General features: G+C 32.7%; 1 protein-coding gene and 1 pseudogene across 4 annotated transcripts in view; one reads left to right on the top strand and one right to left on the bottom strand.

The window, feature by feature from the left end:
* The window catches only part of LOC133177189 (uncharacterized), a 32,361-nt gene extending 15,163 nt beyond the window's left edge, over nucleotides 1-17,198 (bottom strand). For 3 of the 4 annotated variants that reach the window (XM_061312271.1, XM_061312273.1, XM_061312275.1), the window contains exons 1-2: nucleotides 7,309-7,358; nucleotides 819-896 (exon numbers count right to left, since the gene is read on the bottom strand). In XM_061312271.1, the coding sequence (XP_061168255.1) occupies nucleotides 819-896; nucleotides 7,309-7,332 (102 nt within the window). In that variant the 5' untranslated portion in view covers nucleotides 7,333-7,358. Of the gene's footprint in view, nucleotides 1-818; nucleotides 897-7,308; nucleotides 7,359-17,109 lie in introns of those variants that run through there. The other variant, XM_061312272.1, reaches the window with a different exon arrangement.
* LOC133177197 (uncharacterized) lies at nucleotides 10,824-13,075 on the top strand (annotated as a pseudogene).
* Nucleotides 17,199-24,020: the final 6,822 nt, after the last annotated feature.

Raw genomic sequence — 24,020 nt, 5'->3', positions numbered from 1 at the left:
CAGATATGCCTAACATGGCTCCCTGTTCTTGACAAGATTTTCAACTATTTTTCCCATGGAAAACTTTATTCCCATATTGTGGCATAATCCAACTCCGAGGGTCATGTTTCGAAGAAATTGAAACCTGCACTACCCGAGGATGCTTTCATATTAATATCACTTATCATGACACTGCTATTCTAGAAAAAAATAATTTTAAGATAAATAGTTTATTTATTATCAAGTAAAAATATTTTATCCTTTTTTGTGGCCCAATTGCACTCCTACCCAAGGAGCCATGATTTCAAGAAACTTAAATTTGTAGTACGGGAGGATGCTTGCATATTAATATAACTAATCATGGCCTCGATGATTTGCCCTTTGTTTTTTCAAAAGAAGATGTTTAAACTTGTTTTCCTTTATACTCCCTTTCGAAATTTGATCCCATATTGTAGCCCCACTCAACCCCTGGCAAGATTTATACAAACATGAAATTAACCTATGTCAGGAATATATCACGTAATTGTGATATGCTTGGGTAACTTTGTTTTTGAGAGAAGTACTTTTGAATGACCCACCCTACTGTTTGCTTTTTATTTATTTTTTTTTCAATGGATAAGGAAGTTGTCGTTTATTTGAACAGACATTAATTTAAACCTTCAACCATGGATACTCAGTGTCAAGTTTGATTTCATTGAATTATTATTAGCTTAATGGTTCTTGAAAAGAAGTCAAAGTCTAAAAAAAAAAAATAAGACGGACAAACTTCAATTTAAAAACTCTAAGCATTGGGATAAAAGAACATCAAGATGGAAGCAAAGTATTTATGATTTTATTACCTTTTTAAAACGATGTTTTTGCACATTTTCAGTATCGGTTCCATTGGCTTTCATATTTTGCAATTGTATCTCGTCCATCTGAAAGATAGTTTAAGTAGCATTGCTATTTGCGTGAAAAATCCTAATTCGGTAGTAGGTACTAGCTCTTAACAGAAAGTACAAAAGGAGGCAAATATATCAATAAATGGTGACAATAACATACCAAACTACAGACCATAAGCAAAGCACTCATCTCTCGTTAAAGTACATGTAACTAATCTAACAGGCAAATGTAAAATTAGATAACTCGACATAAGCAGGACGAATAAAATTATCCTGGGTATTGAGAAATCAGAGATGAAATTTGACGTCTAAGAATGCTTGCCAAAGTAAAAAAAAAAGATGTATGCAAAATGATGCATATGACCTCGTTTATGTAGCGTGAAATATATGGAGATAACGAACAGTATTCAAGCTCAAAAATCCATTAAACAATACAAAATAGGAGCAGAGCAAACACGGACCTCCAAAACATCAGAGGTGGAATCATGTGCCATGGAGGAGTGAGCATCCCCTGCCGACCGGTCACATCCGCAGTGTGCTCCTTGTCATGATCGGGAAATAACGGAAAAAACCATCGACAGTTCAGTGTGTAAATACATGTAATGGCCTAACAATTAGTATGAAAAACATCAGTCAGCATTTGACTCAATGATAAATTGTATTTGCTGACAGGTCATTGTATTGACCATAGAACTTACGAAATGATGACTTTAAACGAGACTGTTGATATTCTTGTTTCATCAACTTGTTTGTCAATAATTTACCTCGTTTTAGAAATTGTACATAGAGCATGCTCTTCCGTATCGAATCAACTGAGAGATATAAAGCCCGTATGCAGGTGATGAAAGTATATTGCTGCATAAGTAAGGGAAGTTGGCGATTGAAAAGTTAAAGTCATCACGTTTATAATAAAGCTTGGTTGTTAGATTACCATTAACGTCTTTTTCAAGTAGAATATCCAAATATGAAACAGATGTGTCAGACACTTTGGTATCTTTTATCTCAAGCTCACCAGGATATATCGTATGAACATAAGAATGGAAATACCCATTGTTAGTTGACAATACGTCGTCGATATATCTAAATGTCGAGTTGAAGGCCACAGCAAGTATTTTCTTCTTTTCACGTATAAGATTTTGGACAAATTCTGCTTCATATGAATACAAAAAAGGTCTGCTATTAACGGGGCACAATTGGTACCCATGAGAATTCCAATAGATTGTTGGAAGACCTGGTCTCCAAAAACTACATAGATATTGTCAATCATATTGTCAATCAGAAACTCAAGCATCTTTTTGATGTCAACTTACTTACTCACTTATAATGCTTACTTTTATTTTAGAAATTCAAACAAAATTAAATGGGACTTGAAAAAATACTTCAAATGTCATTTATTTTCTCCCTTTCAAAAGCTTTTTTTTTTATTTTATTCATTTGATAATTTCATATTTGGGGATTAAACACCACGGTGCTTTCATAGTTTTTCCATATTTAAGGACCCTCTATACACTGATCAAAAATGTTTTTGGGACTTTGAGAAAATTATTTAGCATAAAGGAGGATATTTTGAAATTAACTAACTCCTTTTTAATATAGGGAGCGTGCCTTTTTTTATTTTAAATCTTCAAAGACAATGAAGTAATAGAAAAGAAAAATTGCCTTCACTTACTCAAATGGATAAAATACATGCAAATAAAGTTTACAAATACTCTATCTTGGTCTAATATATTGTTTAGAATACTTGGATTTATTTCAAATTATGTGATTTAGTTCAGATAACAATTTATTCTACTTGTATGTCAAATGGTAGGTCAGTCTAATTACACAAAAGTACCCAGAAAATAGGATGCAGTGTAGAGAGGGTACTTAAGCTTTTATTTAAAAAAATCAGATTCTCTCCTGTGTTTTCTGTGTTATGCTGAAGACTCTATAAAACATAAAATTGTCACAGAAATAGATTTGATCTTTTATAGGAATATTTTTGAAAACTGAGAAATAACAATCAAAATAAAGAAAGAATTATACTGCATTGCAGAATCGCAGAAGGTGCATAAGTTGTATCATACCCAATTTTTAACTATGTTTTAACTATGTTAGCTGATTACATTATTTTCCCTCGGATTGAAAAGTCGCATTTTCGTTGATTTAAATAGATTTTATATCAGTCAAACGTCATAATACCCTTTTTTGTTGAAATCAGTTTTAAATGCGTGTCGTGTTTTTGCATTAAAAATTACAAAAAAAAAAAAAAAAAAAAAAGAGAGAGAGCAAAATTCTACCCTCTTTCGAGTTTCCGAGGTTTGGCAGCAAATATTTTATCTTTTGTGGCTTGTCAATTCATTTGAGTGCCCACCCATGACTCAAGGTTCCCCCTTGGGGGGGGGGGGGGGGCTCAATTCAGTTGACAAGCCGGAAACTGCTGAAACTTCCTCTACGTTTTTGACAATTTTAATGCAATAACAATGCACACTTTCCGCCCTATTGCAACAAAAAGTTGGAGAGGGGGCAAATGTCCTTGAACAATACATAGTGACCTGGAGTAGATCAAAATTAATAGATATATATACAAATAATTAATTTTTTTATGAAAGATAATCAATTCTTAAATCATTGTCTTGCTTGGATCATTAAATTCTTTTTTTAAATCTAAAAAAGAATATTTAAATGCAGGAGAATCAGAACACAACCCAGCTTACGCATTTTTCTTGATAATTAATAATTAATAATTTTTTTTTTTAAATCAATCAGGCAGAAGACTCATGTTATTTCATGAATTTTTAAACAAAAAGCCTTAAATAGTCATGTAAGTGGTAGTAAAACAAATATTTAACTATTTCAAAGTTCTGCTTATTAACGTATATACAGGCAGTAAGATAAACTATACCTTACCTCATTAGAGGCCCTCTTATTCACTTCATAATTACTGTTGTTTTTGACGAGTCAGGGAATAAACCTTGTCTTCTTTTTATTTTAATTTCATTTGTGTATATTGAAAATGTCCATTAGAATTTTTTCGCTATTTTTTTATTCATAAATTGACATATGGGCTTCTTGTTCCACGTATTTAAAAAAGTGAGTCTTTATCAAGAGCAAAGAGAGTAAGTGTATTGTCTTGGGAAGTTGACAATACTTGAGTTAAAATGCTCTCACAGAAGCCTTTACATGCATATGTAAACATACCATAACAGAACACTAGAGTTCACTATAGTTTACTGAAGTAAACTAATTACAAATTAAAGTAAATAAAAAAAACAAATAATACAAAAGTATATGTAAATAGTCATTCTGCTACATGTATGAAATTCAAATTCAATTTTCACGTTTCAATGTTTCATATTTTTACCATTCCAGTCAACTAAAGTGACCCTACCTTTACTGGATTCCTTAATTTCATAAAATCCTTACAAACAGAGATGCATTGTTGGGTCAAGCAAATGCCTTACCACTGGGATATGTGTAGTCTTACGTGTTTCACACCAATTGTTAAACCTTTGTTTTTATACTGAATTGACTACGGAATGTTCCGTCTACCTAATTAACACATAGGGCTCACGGCGAGTGTGACCCGTCAATAGGGAATGCTTACTCCTCCTAGGCACCTAGCTTGTCCCATCTCTGGAATTTCCAGGGGTCCGTGTTTAATGCCCTAATCATAGATTTGCTTTGTTTATAACATTTTTTTTATTGATCACCGTTCGTTATCTTCACCTATTTATTTAATAAATTTCAATTCTAAGAAAACATTTATGATACTAGAAGGAAACATTCCTTGTAAGTTGCATGTTAAAATATTATTTCCAAAATATCAGCCTTGAAAAGCAATTTGCGAGTTATTGATGTTCTAAATTTTACAAAACTTTTTTTTCTGACTCGTATAGACATTAAGGACCAACCAACAACTTTGTAACAAACGGAACTTTAATCCAACTTTTTTTTTCCTTCTTTAATACATTCCACAATCACATAGAAACAGAGTTTAGGTCTCCAGGCTTATCAGGTGTGCAAGGACATGCGCTGTGTATGATCAATTTTTAAACCAAGGCAGGCAACTAACAATTAAGATACAACCTATTGTTAGGTCATACATGTACTATGAACATGTTTCATAAAAATTGTCAGGTCATTGTTTTTACACTAATAATGACTATTGAATACTGATCAATACCTGATCAATACAGAGAGGTCATGGCTTGGTCGACAGGGGATGCTTACTCCTCCTATGTACCTGATCCAGTCTCTGGTATTTCCAGAGATCCATGTTTTTGCCATGTTCATAATTTGTTTTGTTTAAGGATTTATGAGATCGATCAGTGATCGTTATCTTCACTCTTTTCATTAAGAAGCATTCCCCAGTAAATTAAATGCTTAGCGGAATAAGAAATGATAACTGCAGAACTGTAGCTCTCTAGGAAATAAAAATCAAAGAGACATACTAGAGAGCTATAGATTTATCCATATAACATATTTTTCGCAAGTTTCGGGTAATATTTCTTGCATTATTACTATTTATCCGTCTAAAGCATGGTATTTTTTAACGAAAGCGTATTGTAGCAGGACTCAAGCACGTATGTTCGAAACTAAGTTTATGAGTCTGATATGTTAAGGCACCGATTGTCTTTTGAAACCAATGTAAGGAAAATGAAGTAACAAAAGTAGGTATAAAATATATTGTTTAATTAATGATTACCATGTGTTATGAAGGAAAAAGCATAACATACTATTATGTATGGGTTTTATGTCTCCCAGCCGATTCGATATGCAAGAGTATGTTCTAGTGCAAACAATATTCAAAACGAGGCAAGCTACTGTCAAATAATTTGATTATATAAGGATATTTACAATATCATTTAAAATCAACATTTAGCAAATTCTATGGTCGATAATTGACTTTATTTGCAAATACAATCTATCGTTACATTGAAGTCAAATGTTGGCAGACGTTTTTCATACAAATTGTTAGGTTATTATTTTCTCACTGAATTCTCTACGGATTTTCCGTTTACCTGATCATAACAAAGAGCACAAGGTGGGCGTTACCGGTCAACAGGGGATGCTCACTCCTCCATGGTACCTGATCCCAACTCTGTTTTAAGAGGGCCCTGCTTGCTCCACTCATCATTTGTATTGTTTAAATGGACTTTTGAGCATGATTACTATACGTTATCTTCACATTTCATTCATTATTATGCAAAAATCCCACATAAGAATACCCCACAAGTAACTGTGATTTACGCTTGGGAATTTCAGCATGCTAGTGGTTTACGGCAAGAAACTTTCGCCTTGGTGTCTTGTAACCTCGAGCATCACTTGTAAAAAAGTGGAAATGATTTTTTTAATTAAAGATTAAGGCTCTGATATTTAAGAGAGACACACAACAGTTAAATTTTCATTATTTTCCTGATCATAACAAAGAGCACAAGGTGGGCGTTACCGGTCAACAGGGGATGCTCACTCCTCCATGGTACCTGATCCCAACTCTGTTTTAAGAGGGCCCTGCTTGCTCCACTCATCATTTGTATTGTTTAAATGGACTTTTGAGCATGATTACTATACGTTATCTTCACATTTCATTCATTATTATGCAAAAATCCCACATAAGAATACCCCACAAGTAACTGTGATTTACGCTTGGGAATTTCAGCATGCTAGTGGTTTACGGCAAGAAACTTTCGCCTTGGTGTCTTGTAACCTCGAGCATCACTTGTAAAAAAGTGGAAATGATTTTTTTTAATTAAAGATTAAGGCTCTGATATTTAAGAGAGACACATAACAGTTAAATTTTCATTATTTTCAATACAACTTATTAATCTCTCCTACATATATTAGCGATCAAGCCGTAGGGACGATAACTGATGTTCTTACTTAAATGAGTACTTTTAGACTGGAATGACCCAACCATCCAAATCCATTGTTGTAAATATGAAATTCTGAGTTCAATGTTCATGTGGTGGAACTATTGGAATTTTTCATTGATTTTTTTTCAAAGAGTAATTCAAAATATATATTATATGAAAAGTCTAAAAAAAAAAAATTAAAAAAAAAAAAAAAAGAATGAATGTGATTATTCTTTAGATACCGACTGATCATGAATAAATCTGTATCTGTAGAATCTAAAAATTCAGTTGAAATTTCGAAATCTGCGATTGTGAGACTGTATGAAAACTATTTATCCTTCTGTCTTTTATAATTCAGAAGTGAAAAAGGAATTAGATAGAATACACGATCAGTATGTACTCCCCCAGCTGACAAAGCTGGTAACAACATAGTCTTTGTTTGTAAGGTTCAATATTTTAATTGTATTTAAGAGGAACTTGAATTTAATTCTGCAGGTGGAAATCTAACTTACACCCATAGCTCCCTTTCTGAGGAGGAAATTCTTCAAAATCATGTGTCCGTTTTAGATATTTTTAATATTCCCAACAATCAAACTGAATTTGAATTACCATACCTTTGATGGATTCCTAAACTTCATAAAAATCCTTACAAACAAAGATACATAGCGGGCTCCAGTAAATGTTCTACCAAGCCTTTTTCTTTACTCCTCACTAAAGTATTTACTGTAATGAAGGAGAAACTTCAGGAGTACTAACAACAGTATATTTGAGAAGTGGTGTAAATCAGATGCCGATGCTTAAAAACTCCAAAGAACTTTTTAGAAAATTTGAAATCACAAAATCTTACTAAAATCAATAACATCAAAACGTAAGACTTTTCAACACTTTATACAACCATTTACCACGATAAATTGAAGTCCAGGCTTTTGGACATCATAGACAGCTGCTTTTTCAATAAAAATGGAACTCGTAAATAAACTTACCTTGTCAATGGTCATTTGCAAAATTATTTTGTTAAAAAAACATTCTGATTGTACACAAAAGTACTATGAAGTTGATATTAAAAAGATGCTTGAGTTTCTGATTGACAATATTTATGTAGTTTTTGGAGATCGAGTATTCCAACAATCTGTTGGAATCCCAGGGGTACCAATTGCGCCCCCTTATTAGCACACCTATTTTTGTATTCATAGGAAGCAGAATTTAGTAAAAAAAAAACTTCAACATGAGAAGAAGGAAACACTTGCTATGGCCTTTAACTCGCCATTTTGTTATATCGACGACGTACTATCAATTAACAATAATTATTTTCATTCATATTTCGACTCCATACATCCCAATGAGCTTGAAATAAAAGATACCACAGATTCTGACACATCTGTTTCATACTTAGATATTTTACTAGAAAAAGACGTTAATGGTAACCTAACAACAAAGCTTTATGATAATGATGACTTCAACTTTTCAATCGTCAACTTCCCTTACTTATGCAGCAATATACCCTTATCACCTACATATGGGGTATATGTCTCTCAGTTGATTCGATACGCAAGAGCATGCTCTGCGTATGAAAAATTTCTAAAACGAGGCAAGATACTGACAAACAAGTTGATGAAAAAAGAATATCAAAAGTCTCGTTGGAAGTTTTGCAAGTTTTACGGTCGATACAATGACCTTGTCAGCACATACAACCTATCGTTAAGTCAAATGCTGACTTATGTTTTTCATACTAATTGTTAGGCCATTACTGATACGCTGAACTGTCTACAGATTTTTCCGTTTTTTTTTTTCCCGATCATGACAAGGAGCACACGGCGGTAGTGATCGGTCGGCAAGGGATGCTCACCCCTCCATGGCACCTGATCCCACCGCTAAATTTTGAGGGTCGTGTTTGCTTTGCTCCAAATTTATTTTATTGGACTTTTGAGATTAAATACTGCTCGTTATCCGCATACTTCACTTCAAATAGTCTTGTTAGGATACTGTTAATGTACTATTTTAAGCTTGTACGATAATTTGCAGAGGTTAGAGTTGATTTGATTCTGAATATATGTTTTCATACAAATGACATCAGCATTGTACTTGATTAAGCAGATGTTGTTTTCCACCAAAGGCGTTAAAAATGATACACAGCTAAATATTATACACTTACAGTATTTTCCAGTTATTTGATCGGAAAACATTACAAAAATATCGTAGAAAAATACTTCATATTAAAAATGAAGTCAAAAAGTCCTACGATTCTGGAGATGAAGATGGGGATTGAAGGTAGGGGAGAAGGAGGGACCTCACACGATTCTTTGGCACAAAATACCATGATGCCATACACCCAGTAATTTAGCAACTTAAATGTAAATGACCGATGCCTATATTGCAATTAACGAATATCGATTGTGAAATTTTCGCAAAATGTATACGTTTACACTCATAAGAAATATGCAGTGTTCATACTATTATTAAAACAAGTGACCCATGACCATTTTGCTCATCCAAGTCACCATTTCTCCTTGACAAATGAATATATATATATGTAAATAAACGAAACCCCTTATTTTAGTTCTCAAATAAGAGTCCATGATTTCAACAATTTATATTTGGAGTATATTGAGGTTTAATACCAGCGTTTTAAATAGCCAGTCTGTTAATTTGATTGTCATTAAAATTGACATATTCGCTTCTTTTATCCTTGGTGAAAATGGAAACAGAGCACTCGAGGTACAATATCTATTACATAGATCAACAAATATTCAAATAAAGTTTCTAACATGAAAAGAATAAAAAGTCAATTAATAAAGTTGATATTTTTCTAGTTCTTACAAAAGAAGGTTAAGTGGTAGGTGAGCGTATGTGTAAAGGAGAAGGGGGAGGGGGTATATCTACTTCTGCTCCTAAACTAACTGCGGAATTTTGAACAAAGTCAAATAAACCTCATAAACCTTATAAATCTTACGCAGCACTGTTAAGGCGTACTTCGAAGAAATCAATAGAATATAAATGTGCATAAATGCATACCTTTTTAAAATGAATTTTAATTTTGTAAAGGTACTATATTATCTTATGACTGTAACATTCTTTGAAATAACATTGTATACCCGGCTCTGTACTGAATTTGGTTTGGTCACGTTATTTGATAGTCACGTGATAAATGCATGTAATGTGTACTGTATGTAGGTCACAAACAAATTTCAATATCGCAAGGGCATACCCTTGTTAAAATTAAAAATTAAAGTAATAGATTGTTTCTACATAACTTGTAGTTTATGGAAAGTGCTGCTGCTTTAAATAGAATTCGCATTTTATTAGTTTAAATTTCAAGTAATCTTGCTAATGTCGAAATATGTGTGACCTTTACCAAGTATTTTATGTATTTATTAAGTTATGCTATCGATTTCAGGAAAGCAGCAGCACTTTTCAAGTTAAGGAATATGTCCATTATGTGTATTCAAATAATGGTCAAGATCTATTAAGTGTATGCCCTTGCGAAAAGGCGATTTAATGAGGCACCTCGGCGTGAAACATGCACACCCTGTAGACAAAAACACGGTAGAATTAATTCAATACATTCTCTCGATAGTTTTTAAATAATGGCACTAAACAAACGTTTCAGATTTGTATTAATGGTCTACCTGAGATTTTCAAATAATATTCTGTTTAATAATAAAATGCATTTTTTTACTCTGAAAAAATTACTTGATCCGCCTCTCACTGCACATAAAATGCGTCAAACTTTACCATGCTGACGTCATGTCGACAAGTGCATTGCGATCAGTGACTTGTTTATATCTTGCTGTGTGGGATTTAACTAGCGACAAAAATGAATGCAGTGGTAAGTTTTGATGTAGTTTATTACTCTTATGCAGTTTAGATTCGCAAATTATTTCATTTTCTGTTATTGTGAGGAATTGCTATATTTGTGTGATGTCACAGTAAACTTTTCCCGTATGAATTAGGCCCCGCCCCCTTTATGCAGCCTTAACAGAGCTGCGTATAAACCTGTAAATAATTGCAAATATTTGTCAGTTCTTGCCCCTTACGATGATATAGGTGGCGCACGACACGTTTCGGTTCATAGTTACTTCCGGTTTCGCTTCGATTTCGATAACATCAGAGTAGTCATAATAAATATCAAATGCCCACTTGCTGTTGTGTGCCTGGTTGTTCCACCAGGGGAGGATTAAGCTTTCCAAAGGAAGAAAGGATAAGAAAGCTTTGGATTCGAGCCATTCGACGAAACGATGAGGATATTACATATAAACATTGGACGCCACAGCCATTCAGTGTTGTGTGTCACAAACACTTTCGTGAGGAAGACTTCACCTCCGAAACACAGCACGGTTAGTAAGATTATTTGGCTTCATTTTTAGTTGCTTAATTATATTTTGTCTTACAACATAATTTGTTTATAGTTCATAACAGCTGTGTAATAACGCGACGGATACACATGAAAATTTTACTTGTATCTATATCTGCTATATTAATACAGCGAAAAATCAAAGACTGCACAAAGATCAAAGAGAATTTGGCCATAGAGATGATGCTTATATATAAGACGTAAACCTTTATAAATATAATGCAAATATACATACAATAATATTTACTTCTGTTACACATGTTCATAGTTGACACTGAAACAGCTGATATGACGTAAAGAATTTCAATGATTAACAGTTTATCATTTTTACATTTGCATGATTTATTACGAATTATCTCCATTTATTTTTACATGTTGACAAGTGCTTTTCTTTTCCATTACCAGCACAGTATCCTAATATTAAACAGTTTGATATTATCAAAATATGCAATGGAGTGGTCAAACTTGTGAAATATATTTTGAAAAATACCAAGTTTGCTATTTCATGGCTATTTTGTTATGTCATAATTCATCAAGATGTGGTGAGGAAATAGAGTCATTCTGCAGTCATGCTCTTTTGGAAGTTCCTGACAAGTGGATTAGGAAGTCACCACTGGATACGATAAGCTTTATAATACATATATCTTTTATTAGATTTTATACATTTTGGACTAAAATTTTTAAACATCTCCTGATATATCATGTTTTTTTTTCTCCAAAACATTTTCATTATGTAGTAAACAATAAAATATTTTTGATAACTTGATAGGCACTGAACCACTAAGAAGGCAGAGAAAACCTGATGCAGTCCCTTCCATCTTCCCTTGGACCAAGTCAAAGTGGAGTTATGGTGTTGATGAGAGGAGCAAGAGAGTACTTGCCCGTCGTGCCAAATTGGAGAAAGATGACCGAGAAAATTCGGAAATGGAAACAGAAATGGTTTCAGATGTTTGCAATGTATATGAAGTGGGCAACAGTGTAGAAGTTGAGGATGAAAAGTCTTGCTTCAGTGATAATGATATTGAGATAAGTGCCCCTGTTGCACCTGTTTTTGTAGATTCGTCATGTCAAACAGCAAAATCGCCAATCATGTGTATTGAAAATTTCATGTATGATGATGAAGGCATCATGTTTTATACAGGGTTGAGTTCCTACACAGACTTTTTACATGTACTGTATAGTCTTGGTGAAGCAGCCTTTCATCTCAATTATATTTATAATCAGGTTCAAAATATGTCAATTGAAAATCAGCTCTTTTTGACACTGATTAAGTTGAGGCAACATAAGCCCAATTTTGAATTAAGTAGACTATTTTCAATATCACAAACAACTGTTGAAAATATTTGGATTACCTGGGTCAATTTCATGTCAAGACAGTGGAGGGAACTGAATTTCTGGCCAGACAAAGACCTGGTCTCCTTTTTCTCCCCCTCTGATTTTTACAGTAAGTTCCCCTCCACACGAGTTCTGCTTGATGGAACTGAGATTCCTGTAAAGAAACCTAAACCACCCATTGCCCAACAAGCAACCTTCTCTACATATAAAAATAGAAACACTGTCAAAGTACTTGTAGGCTCAACTCCAGGGGGTTTAATTTCATATGTGTCTTCTGCTTATGAGGGTCTGCAAGTGATAGACAGCTTGTTGAACGGAGTCCTTTGGTAAGTACTGACTTATTTGAACCTGGCGATTCTCTTATGGCAGACAAAGGATTCAATGTCCAAGATTTGTTTGCTCCTAAAGATGTAAGTGTAAATATTCCTTCATTTTTTAAGAAACAGAACAGAATGTCAGGAAAGACAGTTTTGCGTGATCGCAAAATATCCAGCAAAAGAGTTCATATTGAACGGCTGATAGGGTTAGGGAAGACATACAAAATTCTTAAAACACCCTTAAATACAACCGAGACAAAATTAGCCAGTGAAATTTTATTTGTATGTTTCACACTTTGTAATTTCAAAAAATGTATTGTTCCCAAACATGCATGATTTTGTCTTCAATGAAAATGAATGAATTGAAGTTGGTTCACAGAGTCAATAACTATGATAGGACATGGTATATGTTAAAACATTTTTAATGGAAAGTTTTTATACTTTGACAAAACATATTCAATTTGTGCAGTCTGGTTGAAAAAAGAATTCACATGCTAATCTAATGAACTTCTTTTATTGATAACAAGGTGGTAAAAATTATAATACATTTACATGTACTACTTTAATGTTACCCTAATCTAACCAATGGATTGTCAGTTTGTTTATTTATTTATTAATTCTCAATTAGTTGCAAGTATTTGTACAACTTAGTCTCATAGCTAGTTACGTAGCCATGTGAATAGATTTTGAGGTACATGATCAATGTACACAGAGAGAGTATAACTATAACTGTATGAACATGTACCCAGTGTAAGTTTCTATTTACAACATATAAAGAAAAAAAAAACTGTTCATGTGTGGCAGTGCCTATAGGTCCATAGATGTCATTGTTAACAACTTAAATTTTAGTTCATTTTGTGGTCATGGTAATAAAAGTTCTTCAGAACAGCAGTCTTGAAGTATGTGTCAAAAAATGAAATTAATTTCTGCAACATTCTGTCAATGAATGCTTGGTCTCTTTGAATTGAGATAACTTTAAGATCTTTCAGTGTGTAAACAACTAAATAACAGCATGTTTTGTTTGAACAGAAAAGTTGCCCTTGAATTTGATAGAAATAGTCATGAGTATTGTCTAGCTCTAAACATCCATCAACATTTTTTAAATATGTGACAGTCTCCTCTGATATTTTATTTTATTTTGCATGGTAGGGGCATTTAACTTCAATAAGTGTACTTTGGTCCAAGATGGCATCAGGTGAAGAAGCTATAAAAGGATGCAACTTTGAAACAAATATTCCACATTTTGAGGTTTTAACATTAAATTTTTCCTCAAACTTTTTTATTGCCACCGACTCATAACATCTACCATGCAAAATAGCAGGTACACGAATTTCTGGCATATGCTTTGTTAAATTTTCAGCCAGCTTTAAAAAATCAGTTTTGTCAGTAGCCTTGCAAATTCTGCCAAAGTTGGAAGAATGAATTCTCTTTCGTCTCTCATCTCGCCAGATAGCACTTTTACTTTGACCGCGTGTTTGCTCTTCTAACTTAACAATATCCTCATCTGAAATATTTGTTATATTCATGTTTTGTAACCATATGTATGACAATGGATGACTTAAATAGTCATGGTCTTTTTCTAACCCAATTGTGTTGGCAAGTGGGAAGATTTGTGAGACTGCTAAATCACTAATGTTGGGATGATTTAGCCAGACGTTTCTGAAGGTATCTGGATATCCTGGCATATTGCGATATGCTCTTGGTCTTGGATCATAACTAACATCCACTTCACCAGCTAAAGGCAAGTCATTTGCCTTTATTGGACTGCCTTTGTACACTTTGGTATGATGGAAAGTTTGAAGGTTCTGAGTGCATGTCTCCTCGGTTACAATGTCTCCACTTTTACAAAACATCTGTAAACTGAATAACACAACACATACATGCTTACATGCAGCAGTTGGGCCCATGCCCACAGCACACTCGCACTGACTTTCCACGATGCACCCATCCATATCAACACATACATCCACTTTATACGACACACTCTTCTTCATCTGTGCCTTGCATTCTGCCTTCACATAATAAAAGTTATTTTCAGCACAGAGTCTCACATACTTTAGAAACTTGCTCTCATATATGTGCATCACATTGCTATCTACACTTTTATTCCTTCTTTCTAGATATGCTTTCACTGCCTCTTCTCTCACTCCTACTATCTGAGTATCTTTGTTGATATCTTTAAACTTTTCATAACCAGGCACTTGCATACAATACTCTCTCTCTACTCTTTCTGCAGAACCAAAATTTGAATTTCTGTCATATGCTTCAAGTCTGAAATATGTTGAAAGGGAAAGACTCATGAATGTATTTACAGATACAACTTACATGTTTTTTAAAAAAAAAATTTTACATATTTTTATAGTTACTGCAATATTTTTTATGGTCTAAACAGAGAGGTTTCTCATCAATAATACTCTCTCCTTTTCTATTTATCTATCTATCTAAGCCTATCTATCTATATATATATATACTAGGCAAGTAATGCATTACCATGACATTTAGCATTACCCTAAGCCTGAAACTGGCCTACTAGGTGCACAGGCCTCTGAATTTCTATCAATAAGCCGTTATATGATTGATTAGAGTAATATATATACCCCCTCTATATATAAATGATTGGTGAATAAACATATATATAAATGTATATAAATTAATGTATTTATATATAGAGGGAGTATATATATAACTCTAATCAATCATATAAAGGCTTATTGATAGAAATTCAGAGGCCTGTGCTAGGTGATAGGCAGTCGGGTCACAGTAATGTTACGTGTATACAACAAGGCCATTTTTAATTTAAATTATTATACGCATTGTACAGATGATCTAAGATGTATTTGACGTCAAAAACTGACTGGAATTTTTAAAAAAAAAAATGTAGATAGTACAAATTATAATTAAACTCACTAAAATCTACATAAAGTATGCTTTTGGAAAACTTTTATTGAAATTACGAAGAATATCAGGTACCGATATCGTCTTAATCACGATTCTGTGTACGACAGAGAAAATTATGACTAAGAAACTGCTCGCAAGTATACCTTTCAACCAACTCTCTTTTGCGACCGGAAATGCGAGCATTTCGTTTCCGTAGCTCTTTTCTAAGTGTGGGTAGATCCCACGATCCGTAATCAGCCATTATATCTATAAAAATTGAAGCAAACGAGCAAGGTCTACGAGGTCGAAATTACGTTGACACTCTCTAAAATTGAAGGTACGAATAGTCATGAACTTAAACGTGTTGTGCGCCACCTATAATTCAGGGAAGACAATGTGCAGTTTTATTTGCAATTGTCAGTAGAAAGAATAAAAGATATTATTTAATTGTTCCATTAACAGTGGTAAAAATTTCATTTTCCGAGCTCGTTCGAGCTTTCATAAAGTTATAAAATAATTAAATCTTTTCATCATTTTTAATTACTAGTATGTATATCTTTTTAAAGATAGGTGGTGTTTTTAATTTGAATTAACTTGATTCCCCCTTACCCAGGATTGCTTTTGCAAGACGACCAACAGAGGCACAAACAGACAGATTGATGCAGGACACTCTTTATTAGAAAGGCTTACGTGACACTTTTGTCAAGGTTAGTTAGAAATGAAAGCAAATTCAAAGATATAACCTGTAATCTTTTAATCAATTTCTTTTGCAATAAGCATTATAAAGAAAAAAAAATAGTATTAAATAAAACAAAAATGGAAGAATTACGTACACAAATATTAATACAAATTTGAATTGTTTTTCTTTATCCAGAGACAGCGTCTGTACAAATAAAATGATATTAATTTTATTTCACATTTGTCATTATTTTAAGAATTTCAGAAAATATGCTTACCAACCCTTTGGACCGTAAAATAAAGCTAAAACATACTTCATTACAGTCAAAATTTTCATTGCAGTCTTCCTTTTATGAAGGAAGTTATAATAGGAGTTGAAAGCCTTCATACATTTCAATATGTTTGACCTTGTGACAAAAAAGCTTCAAACATGTTTCCCTTTAGGAACATATGCATGTAGTTTGTCTTAAACAAAAGTCATCTTTTCTTCCGTATTTACCCAATATTATTTTATGTCTCGTTTAATATTTTGCTTTAATTGGCAGTAGCATGGAAAAGAAAGTAACATTCGTATATATGTACGAATGTAAGTACAAAAATACAAGTATAATACGCAAATACTTATACTACACTTCTTAGAGAAACTTGTTATCGATCATATATTGTATTTATTTTTTTAAAGATCAAATATGTTCATTGTTGATCCCCTAATTAAAAAAAATAACACCTAAATTATTTGTATGTAAAGCTAGTCTTTCAAAATGATAAAAATATTTTTAATCTAAATGCTGTACGTAATGAGTCAAAATACACTTTTCATTTACACTTAAACTAATTAAAATGAAATGTAGCTTTACCTACTAGTCTTCGTTTTCAATGGATATTCCCTACTAAATCAGGCTCAATACTTTTTAGAGTATAAACTATTTTTGACGATTTTTTCCCAAAAATTTATTTTCTCCTTGTGTCGAGGAATTTAATTGGTTAAAAACAATCTATATTGTACAGAAGCCCTGGAGGGACATTGACTTGTTATGACTTATTTGTTATAGCTTTTTGTTAGAACTTTTTTGTTGCTGTTATTATCAAGTGTAAAGTAGCTATGGAGAACATGTAATTGTCTTAGGTTTATTATTAAAATGATATATTTAGTCCTAGTTTACATGTATTTTTGGTTTTTGATTGATTATAATTGTAGTTGAACTTCCAGACAGTTATGATTACTTAATTCTTATCTGTTATATATCTTGTAACTTAGCTGTTATAACTTAATTCTTATTTGTTCATTTAAGAAATAAATAACAAGTTTAAAAACTTCAATGGGAATTGAAGTGGGTCGGTCTCGTGATCAAATCCTGTGAAGGCCGAAGGTTTTTTAAACTTGTTATTTATTACTTATATATACATTTGAGACGGACAATTGAATGTAATCGAATATAAATATTGCACTAACCGCACGTCGTAGATTTTGACAAATTACGCTAGGTGTAAATCGGCGGTTACGCTTCAAATTCATCTGGCAAATGATTCTGTTTTGAAGGGAATATTCTGTGAAAGGCCACTTGTGATCAATTATAGTGCGCATATTGGTGTCTTGGAATTTTTGTATTCATGAGAACCCATATTCGATGTTAAAAAACACAAGAAACACGTCCGATGTTTGATAATAAAAAGTTAGAGGAATTTCGGTCGGAAAGGGATGGATGGAGACACTTGTCCGGACCAGATAACTTGAAATCAAGTACAACATTTGATCAAAAACATAAAATCTACGATTTCAGTAAGGCATATATTCATTAATTTATGATGTTGATATGGAGACACGACAGCTTACATTGTTAAGACAACGTCACAACAATCTCGATGATGGGGGTGTGCCTACCGAACTTCCAAAGTGCAGTGTTTGTCAGCTGTTTGTGGCGTGATTGCATTACATTGATATTTTTCAACAGATTTTCAAATTCATTGTGAATAAAGTTTAATGAAAAAAAAAATTATAGCATTCAGCAATGTTCAGAGGTCTGCGAGAAAAATAAGGGTAAACGTTGAGATATGCAGCTCAGACATGAAACTTCTAACACGTAGTTTTCTATTCTCTATATAAAATCGATCAAGAACTGTATTAAATACTCGTTTACATTGTAAATAAAATTATTATTATTTTACTTGCGTATTTTGTACGTACATTTTTATGCATGAAAAACATGCTATATTGCTTATCGGAGTAAGTCTTTTTATGTAGATATTACTGTGCTGTGTGATTAGGTCACGTAATGACCTATGACCTTCGAAAAACTTCATACAGGTATGAAGATATTTGCTGTCTGCATGTTTATTTAATAGAGAGATACCACAAATGTATATATTCTCATTTGTTATTTCTTGTTACTTAACAGATATAACTAAATATTACATTTAACTTTTAGTGTGCATAATGATTCAACACATGAACATCACTGCTACTTTATCTTGTCATTATTGATAAATTCAAAGGTAAAATATTCATTTTTCTTATCTGAGACTACACCTCCATCTTGTACGCCATGTTTTGGGTAAAGTAAGCGTGTGATATCAATCGTAAAATAACAATAATTATTAACAATTAAGTCAAGTGAAAATACCTAAGAAGTAAGTCAATGTCCCTCCAGGGCTTCCATAGTATTGTGCTTTGCATTCATGACACAAAAGGATGATAATTTCTTATTTGCACATATCACTCAGGCATGCACAGACCTACTACATTGAGTCAGCAAACGCAGTCTGTTTGTGTTTAAAAGAAACAGGAAGAAACTCATACACGCTACACTATAACATTATTTTAATCTGCAAGAAAGTTATGTGTACAAGTGACACTACATGTAGCTTGCAGTCACGTGTGCATTGTTTTTCCCCAAGCAAAAAAAAATGTGAGATATAATGAACATTCAAGAATAAAAAGGATAGTTGACAATTGTTCAAATCTATTTCTTTGTGGATCTATGTATGCCGAATTTAAAAATAAAAATTAGTTGTTTTAATCAGAGAATCATATCGGGTGTCATAAAGTAAATCTTCCTCCATAGTCAAAATTCCCAACCGAAATGTCTACTATTTAGGTAGATCTCCTCCACGGGGGAAATTTTACTATATGTTTTTTCTTCCGCATAAAAACCCATCTAACAAACTGTAAGCAATTCGTATGTTATAGTCTAAGGCGAATGTAATTATTGTTTTCCTTCTGTAAATGTTCCTTTTTATGTTAAAAAATATTGCAAGTTTTATTTTCATGAAATTATACATGATCAGAAGATTCTATGTCATTAAGATAACCTTTCCCCATAGTAAAATTGTTTTGAAGACAACAACAGTTATTTTAAACATATCTCGAAAAAATGTGAGGAAAAAAACGCTACTTCGATACAAAACATAAGTGTATTGTCTTACGATTTAATCACGATAATCCACTTTAACCAGATACCACTTTAACCACTTTACATAATACACTACTGGACTTAAAATTCCCTGATATTCTGAAAAATCTCTGATAAACTCTGTTATCCACTGTTTAAGTACTGCTTTTCTCTGTATAAACACTGTACAGTCACTGTACAAAATCCCTGTACCTACTGTAATCCCCAGTTAATCACAGTACAAACCCACTGTTATTTTCTTTACATCCCTGTACTTTACTGTACGTCCCCTCTGTACGGCCCAGTACACTACTGTCTGTCCTTGTACGCCTCCACAGTACAGTTCTGTACATCACAGATGTGTACAGTACTTAACTTCTGTACAGCACAGTACACTACTGTTGCTCACTGTACGCGGCCCAGTTTGGCACTGTACATCACTGAACCATACTGCGAATATTTTAGACTTATTAAATGAATGAAATTTAACTTTTGAATTTCCTAATTTTTATTTTTCTCTTTTAACTTCTCTAATTGTTCAGAAGCCTTTGGTATTTTAGACTTCAGAGAATAAAATATTCCTTTCGAGAGTGATAAGTTTGTGCTGTTAGTACACTTAATACACACTAGTACCAAAAGTAAAGAATAAATTCTATAAATTATATTTAAGATCATTTAATTGATAATTATGATTCCTGTAGTCTTAAAGTTTTGAATTTACTGAGCAATTAAATTATATATAATAATTATCATTCATAGTATTAAACAATTTTAACGTCACGTTGTCATTTTCCACAGTTCGATATTAATTCGGATGACACCTTAAAAACCGCATTAAATGCGGTTAACAACCTGATTTGGTAGGCAAAGTTACATGCTAAGAAAAAATTTGAAACATTAGTTTATTACATATTTTTAAAATATTTTTCTCAAAAAATTTAGTTCTCTCTTTCTCTCACTCATACATTTACCCTGTCCCTATAATTATTTTTTAACACGACTTGTGATAAAAAATTAATTATTGTTTGAATTGAATTTATCAATACAAATAAAATATCAAAAAATGAAAAGAATGATTCAGTGCGTAAGTTGGCTTATCATGGTTGTGGGTTAATGTGTACACTCAACAGAAAATGTATACCAAACAGGAAAACGGTGGATTAAACAGCGGACAGTAGCCAGAGATTTAAACAATGGGTGGTTACACAACGACAGGAAGCAATATATTTATAATGTCTTGAGAGCTTCAAACTTAAGATATTTTTGAATTAATAGGAACGCAAATACAAACACAGATTTAGATTGTACGTATTGGGACGTTTATTTTGATATCCATAATCAAATAATTAGATAACAAAAAACTTCAGAATATTTTCATTATTTTAATTATTGATTAAAATTATATTTATTTATTTATTTATTTATTTATTTTAATGTTTTTTTTAATTTATCATTTGGATTGTAATTTTTTTTCTCTTTCTTTAAGTCTTCAAATATAATTAATAGCAAACAAAAAACAAAGGGAGTTATTTGAAAATTCAATATTGATAATAATTATAATAAATTAGGACGAAAAATGTAACATGTAGCTGATGTGTTAATTGATGTATAAATAGTAGACTAAGTACACAATAAAAGTATACAGAACCTCTCTGTAAAAGGGGGGGGGGGGAGAATAAGCCAATTTAATTGCAAGAGTAATCAATCAGTGTTAGATAAGTTTGTGTTTCCAAACTTTAAGTTGTGTTTCATATACAATATACACTTTGCATACCCTTAGAGTATTAAATAGGTAGGCCTAGAAATTTTGAATTTCACTATAACAATGATATTATACTTAGACGGAAAGTGGAACTGTACATGCAGCTCCATGGGACAGAGAAATCAGACAGACAGCCCTGGATCTCCAGATGGCAAACAAATAATTTTTTTTTCAGTTTGAGGGACACCCTGCTGTTTGAATTCCTTAGTGAGCCAAAAAAGGAAGGACCCCCCTCCCCACCGGTTCCATTAAGCTTGATATTTATAACTAAATTTTAAAATAATTGAATGGATTTATGATTTGCTGCAAATGCCGTGAAATGTGAAATTCATTCAGGATATTTTGCTGTATTGCTATTATTCCATTTTTTTTTTTTTTTTTTTTTTTTTTTTATTTAGGTTGAATTCGCATATTTTTAAAAAAAAAATATCATTGTGCAGATCCGTATACAGACTACGATAGCACTTGGCATTCAGTATATGAAATTAAAATCGAGATCGTGTTCCGAACTTAACAATCTTCAACTAGAGGAGGAGAGAAATGTGACTAAAAAACGTGAAGATTCAAGGACATCTTTCAGACAACTCGAACAAGCCATCAAGTGATTTCGGAATTAAAAATAACTTTAGCAATCTAGTAATAAAATCATTTTTTGATGGATCTATCGCTAATTTTCAACATAACTTGATAACAATACACTTTCATTGTCTCATTATCGGGTTTCCTTGCATAATTTTACAAAGTTCCCTGATCATTTTGATCTTTGAGGTTCCTTGCATGATCCAAGAAGGTTCCCAGAACATTTTAATCCTTGAGGGTGCCTTGAATGATCCATGAAGGTTCCCTGATCATTTTAATCTTTGATGTTGCCTTGAATGATCCATGAAAGTTTCCTGATCATGTTAATCCACGAGGGTTCCTCACAGGATCCATAAAGGTTCCTTAATCATTTTGATCACTGAGGATTCCACGTAAGATATTAAACCCACATGTGCAGTTCTAATGAAAGTTTAGAGACGTGGCTATCTTAGAAAAACCAAATAAGTTATTTATTTGTTTAAAAACAGATAGCAATTACCGGGAAGTGTGAAAAAAAATATATTCGTCCATTTTCATTCGTGCGTAAAGTCCAGCGAGATTAAGAGATAACCAATAATAAAAAAAAAAAACAGATAAAGGTTTATAACGTTAAGTGCCTCTGCCATTTTGTTATTAATTTAATTGAAAAATAAATTAAAAAGGGGGAGGGGTACAAAACAAGTAATGATCTTAAATAAAGATCAACTTAGCCGCATACAGAGTACGCCCGCTGGTTAAATCAATACTAAGTTAACTTATTTTATTTTGTTCACTTGTTTTATCTGTTTTTGTCCCGGTGCTATTTGGAGTAACCTTGGTATTTAATTATGCTGGTGATGTCACAATTGGTGAGAATTGTTGTCATGAATGTCTTGCAAAGTTTGAATAAATAAAATACGTGGTCGAGGAAGTACACTGAGCAAATGTCTAACTACTAACCAAGGCGAAAACTTTTCAGATCTCTCAAAACTTTGACAAACGGGCAATCATGTATTTTTTGACTGTGTGTGAGCGACTGATCTCTCAATAGATACGCTGACATTGGTTTTAATTTGTAATTTCTCGCCTGATTTAACGGCAAGATATAGAAGTCGTATTAATGTGCCCACATTTTGTACGTTAATCTAAATGTGGTGAATTAAATAGTGTTAACTATATTTTATACTAAGATGTAGAGAATTCATTTTATTTAACATGGCATGATTTGTAACATTTTATTTTTGTATCTAATATTTGTATATTTTTTTAACATGACAAAACTTTCCCATTTATTTCAATTATTACGGTTATTAATAGTTTTAATTTCATAAAGGTTTACACCAAAACTTTTATAAAAAAAAAGATTAAATTGATGTTTCATAGTCCAGTCGGAATCTTTGTTAAGTATATAAACAAGTTTCATTTTCGTACTAATTACGAAATGTTTCAAGTCTGCTGAATACCGGAATTATCAAACAAACAATCGGAAAGTCTGTGATGTTACTCTGTGTGTAGATAGAATCGACTGAGGTGATCCGAGTGTATACGGTAGCGAGAAACTAAGACAATAGGTGTCACTGCTGCATTATACAGAAAGGCACTCGCCGGAGTTCACATGAAGTTAGTTACGCAACATTACGGCCACAGCTAGGTTAAGGACACAAGTTTGAGCCACTGAACACATTATCGATTGAATTCTTTATAATCTATCACTTTCCTTCACAATAGATAAATATATAAAAATAAATGATTTCTGATAATGTGAAACTCATATAAGGGAAAAAAAGAAAATCATTTTAGCCCCCCCCCCCCTTGTTTTCTGGTAGATCGGTTTAGTGTGCGATGCGCATTTTACGGGACTGAAAAGTGATAGATCGCACAATAATGAGTTATTGTGATGTCGTCTGAACTACATTCATTATAGATCTATAAACATATAAAAGAAAACGAACTTTAAGTGTGGATATAAACTTTAATAAAACAAAACAAGTGCAGTCCCGCGAAAGACCTGTTTAGTTTGGTTTGGCAGGGCATGTCCATACATTCTTAGTTTGGGTGG

The sequence above is a fragment of the Saccostrea echinata genome, unplaced genomic scaffold (genome assembly GCF_033153115.1).
Source record: "Saccostrea echinata isolate AGI-Se365-2 ecotype Australia unplaced genomic scaffold, CSIRO_AGI_Sech_v1 ptg000097l, whole genome shotgun sequence".
Taxonomy (NCBI): Eukaryota; Metazoa; Mollusca; class Bivalvia; order Ostreida; family Ostreidae; genus Saccostrea; species Saccostrea echinata.
This window is presented reverse-complemented; position numbering and strand designations above follow the sequence as displayed.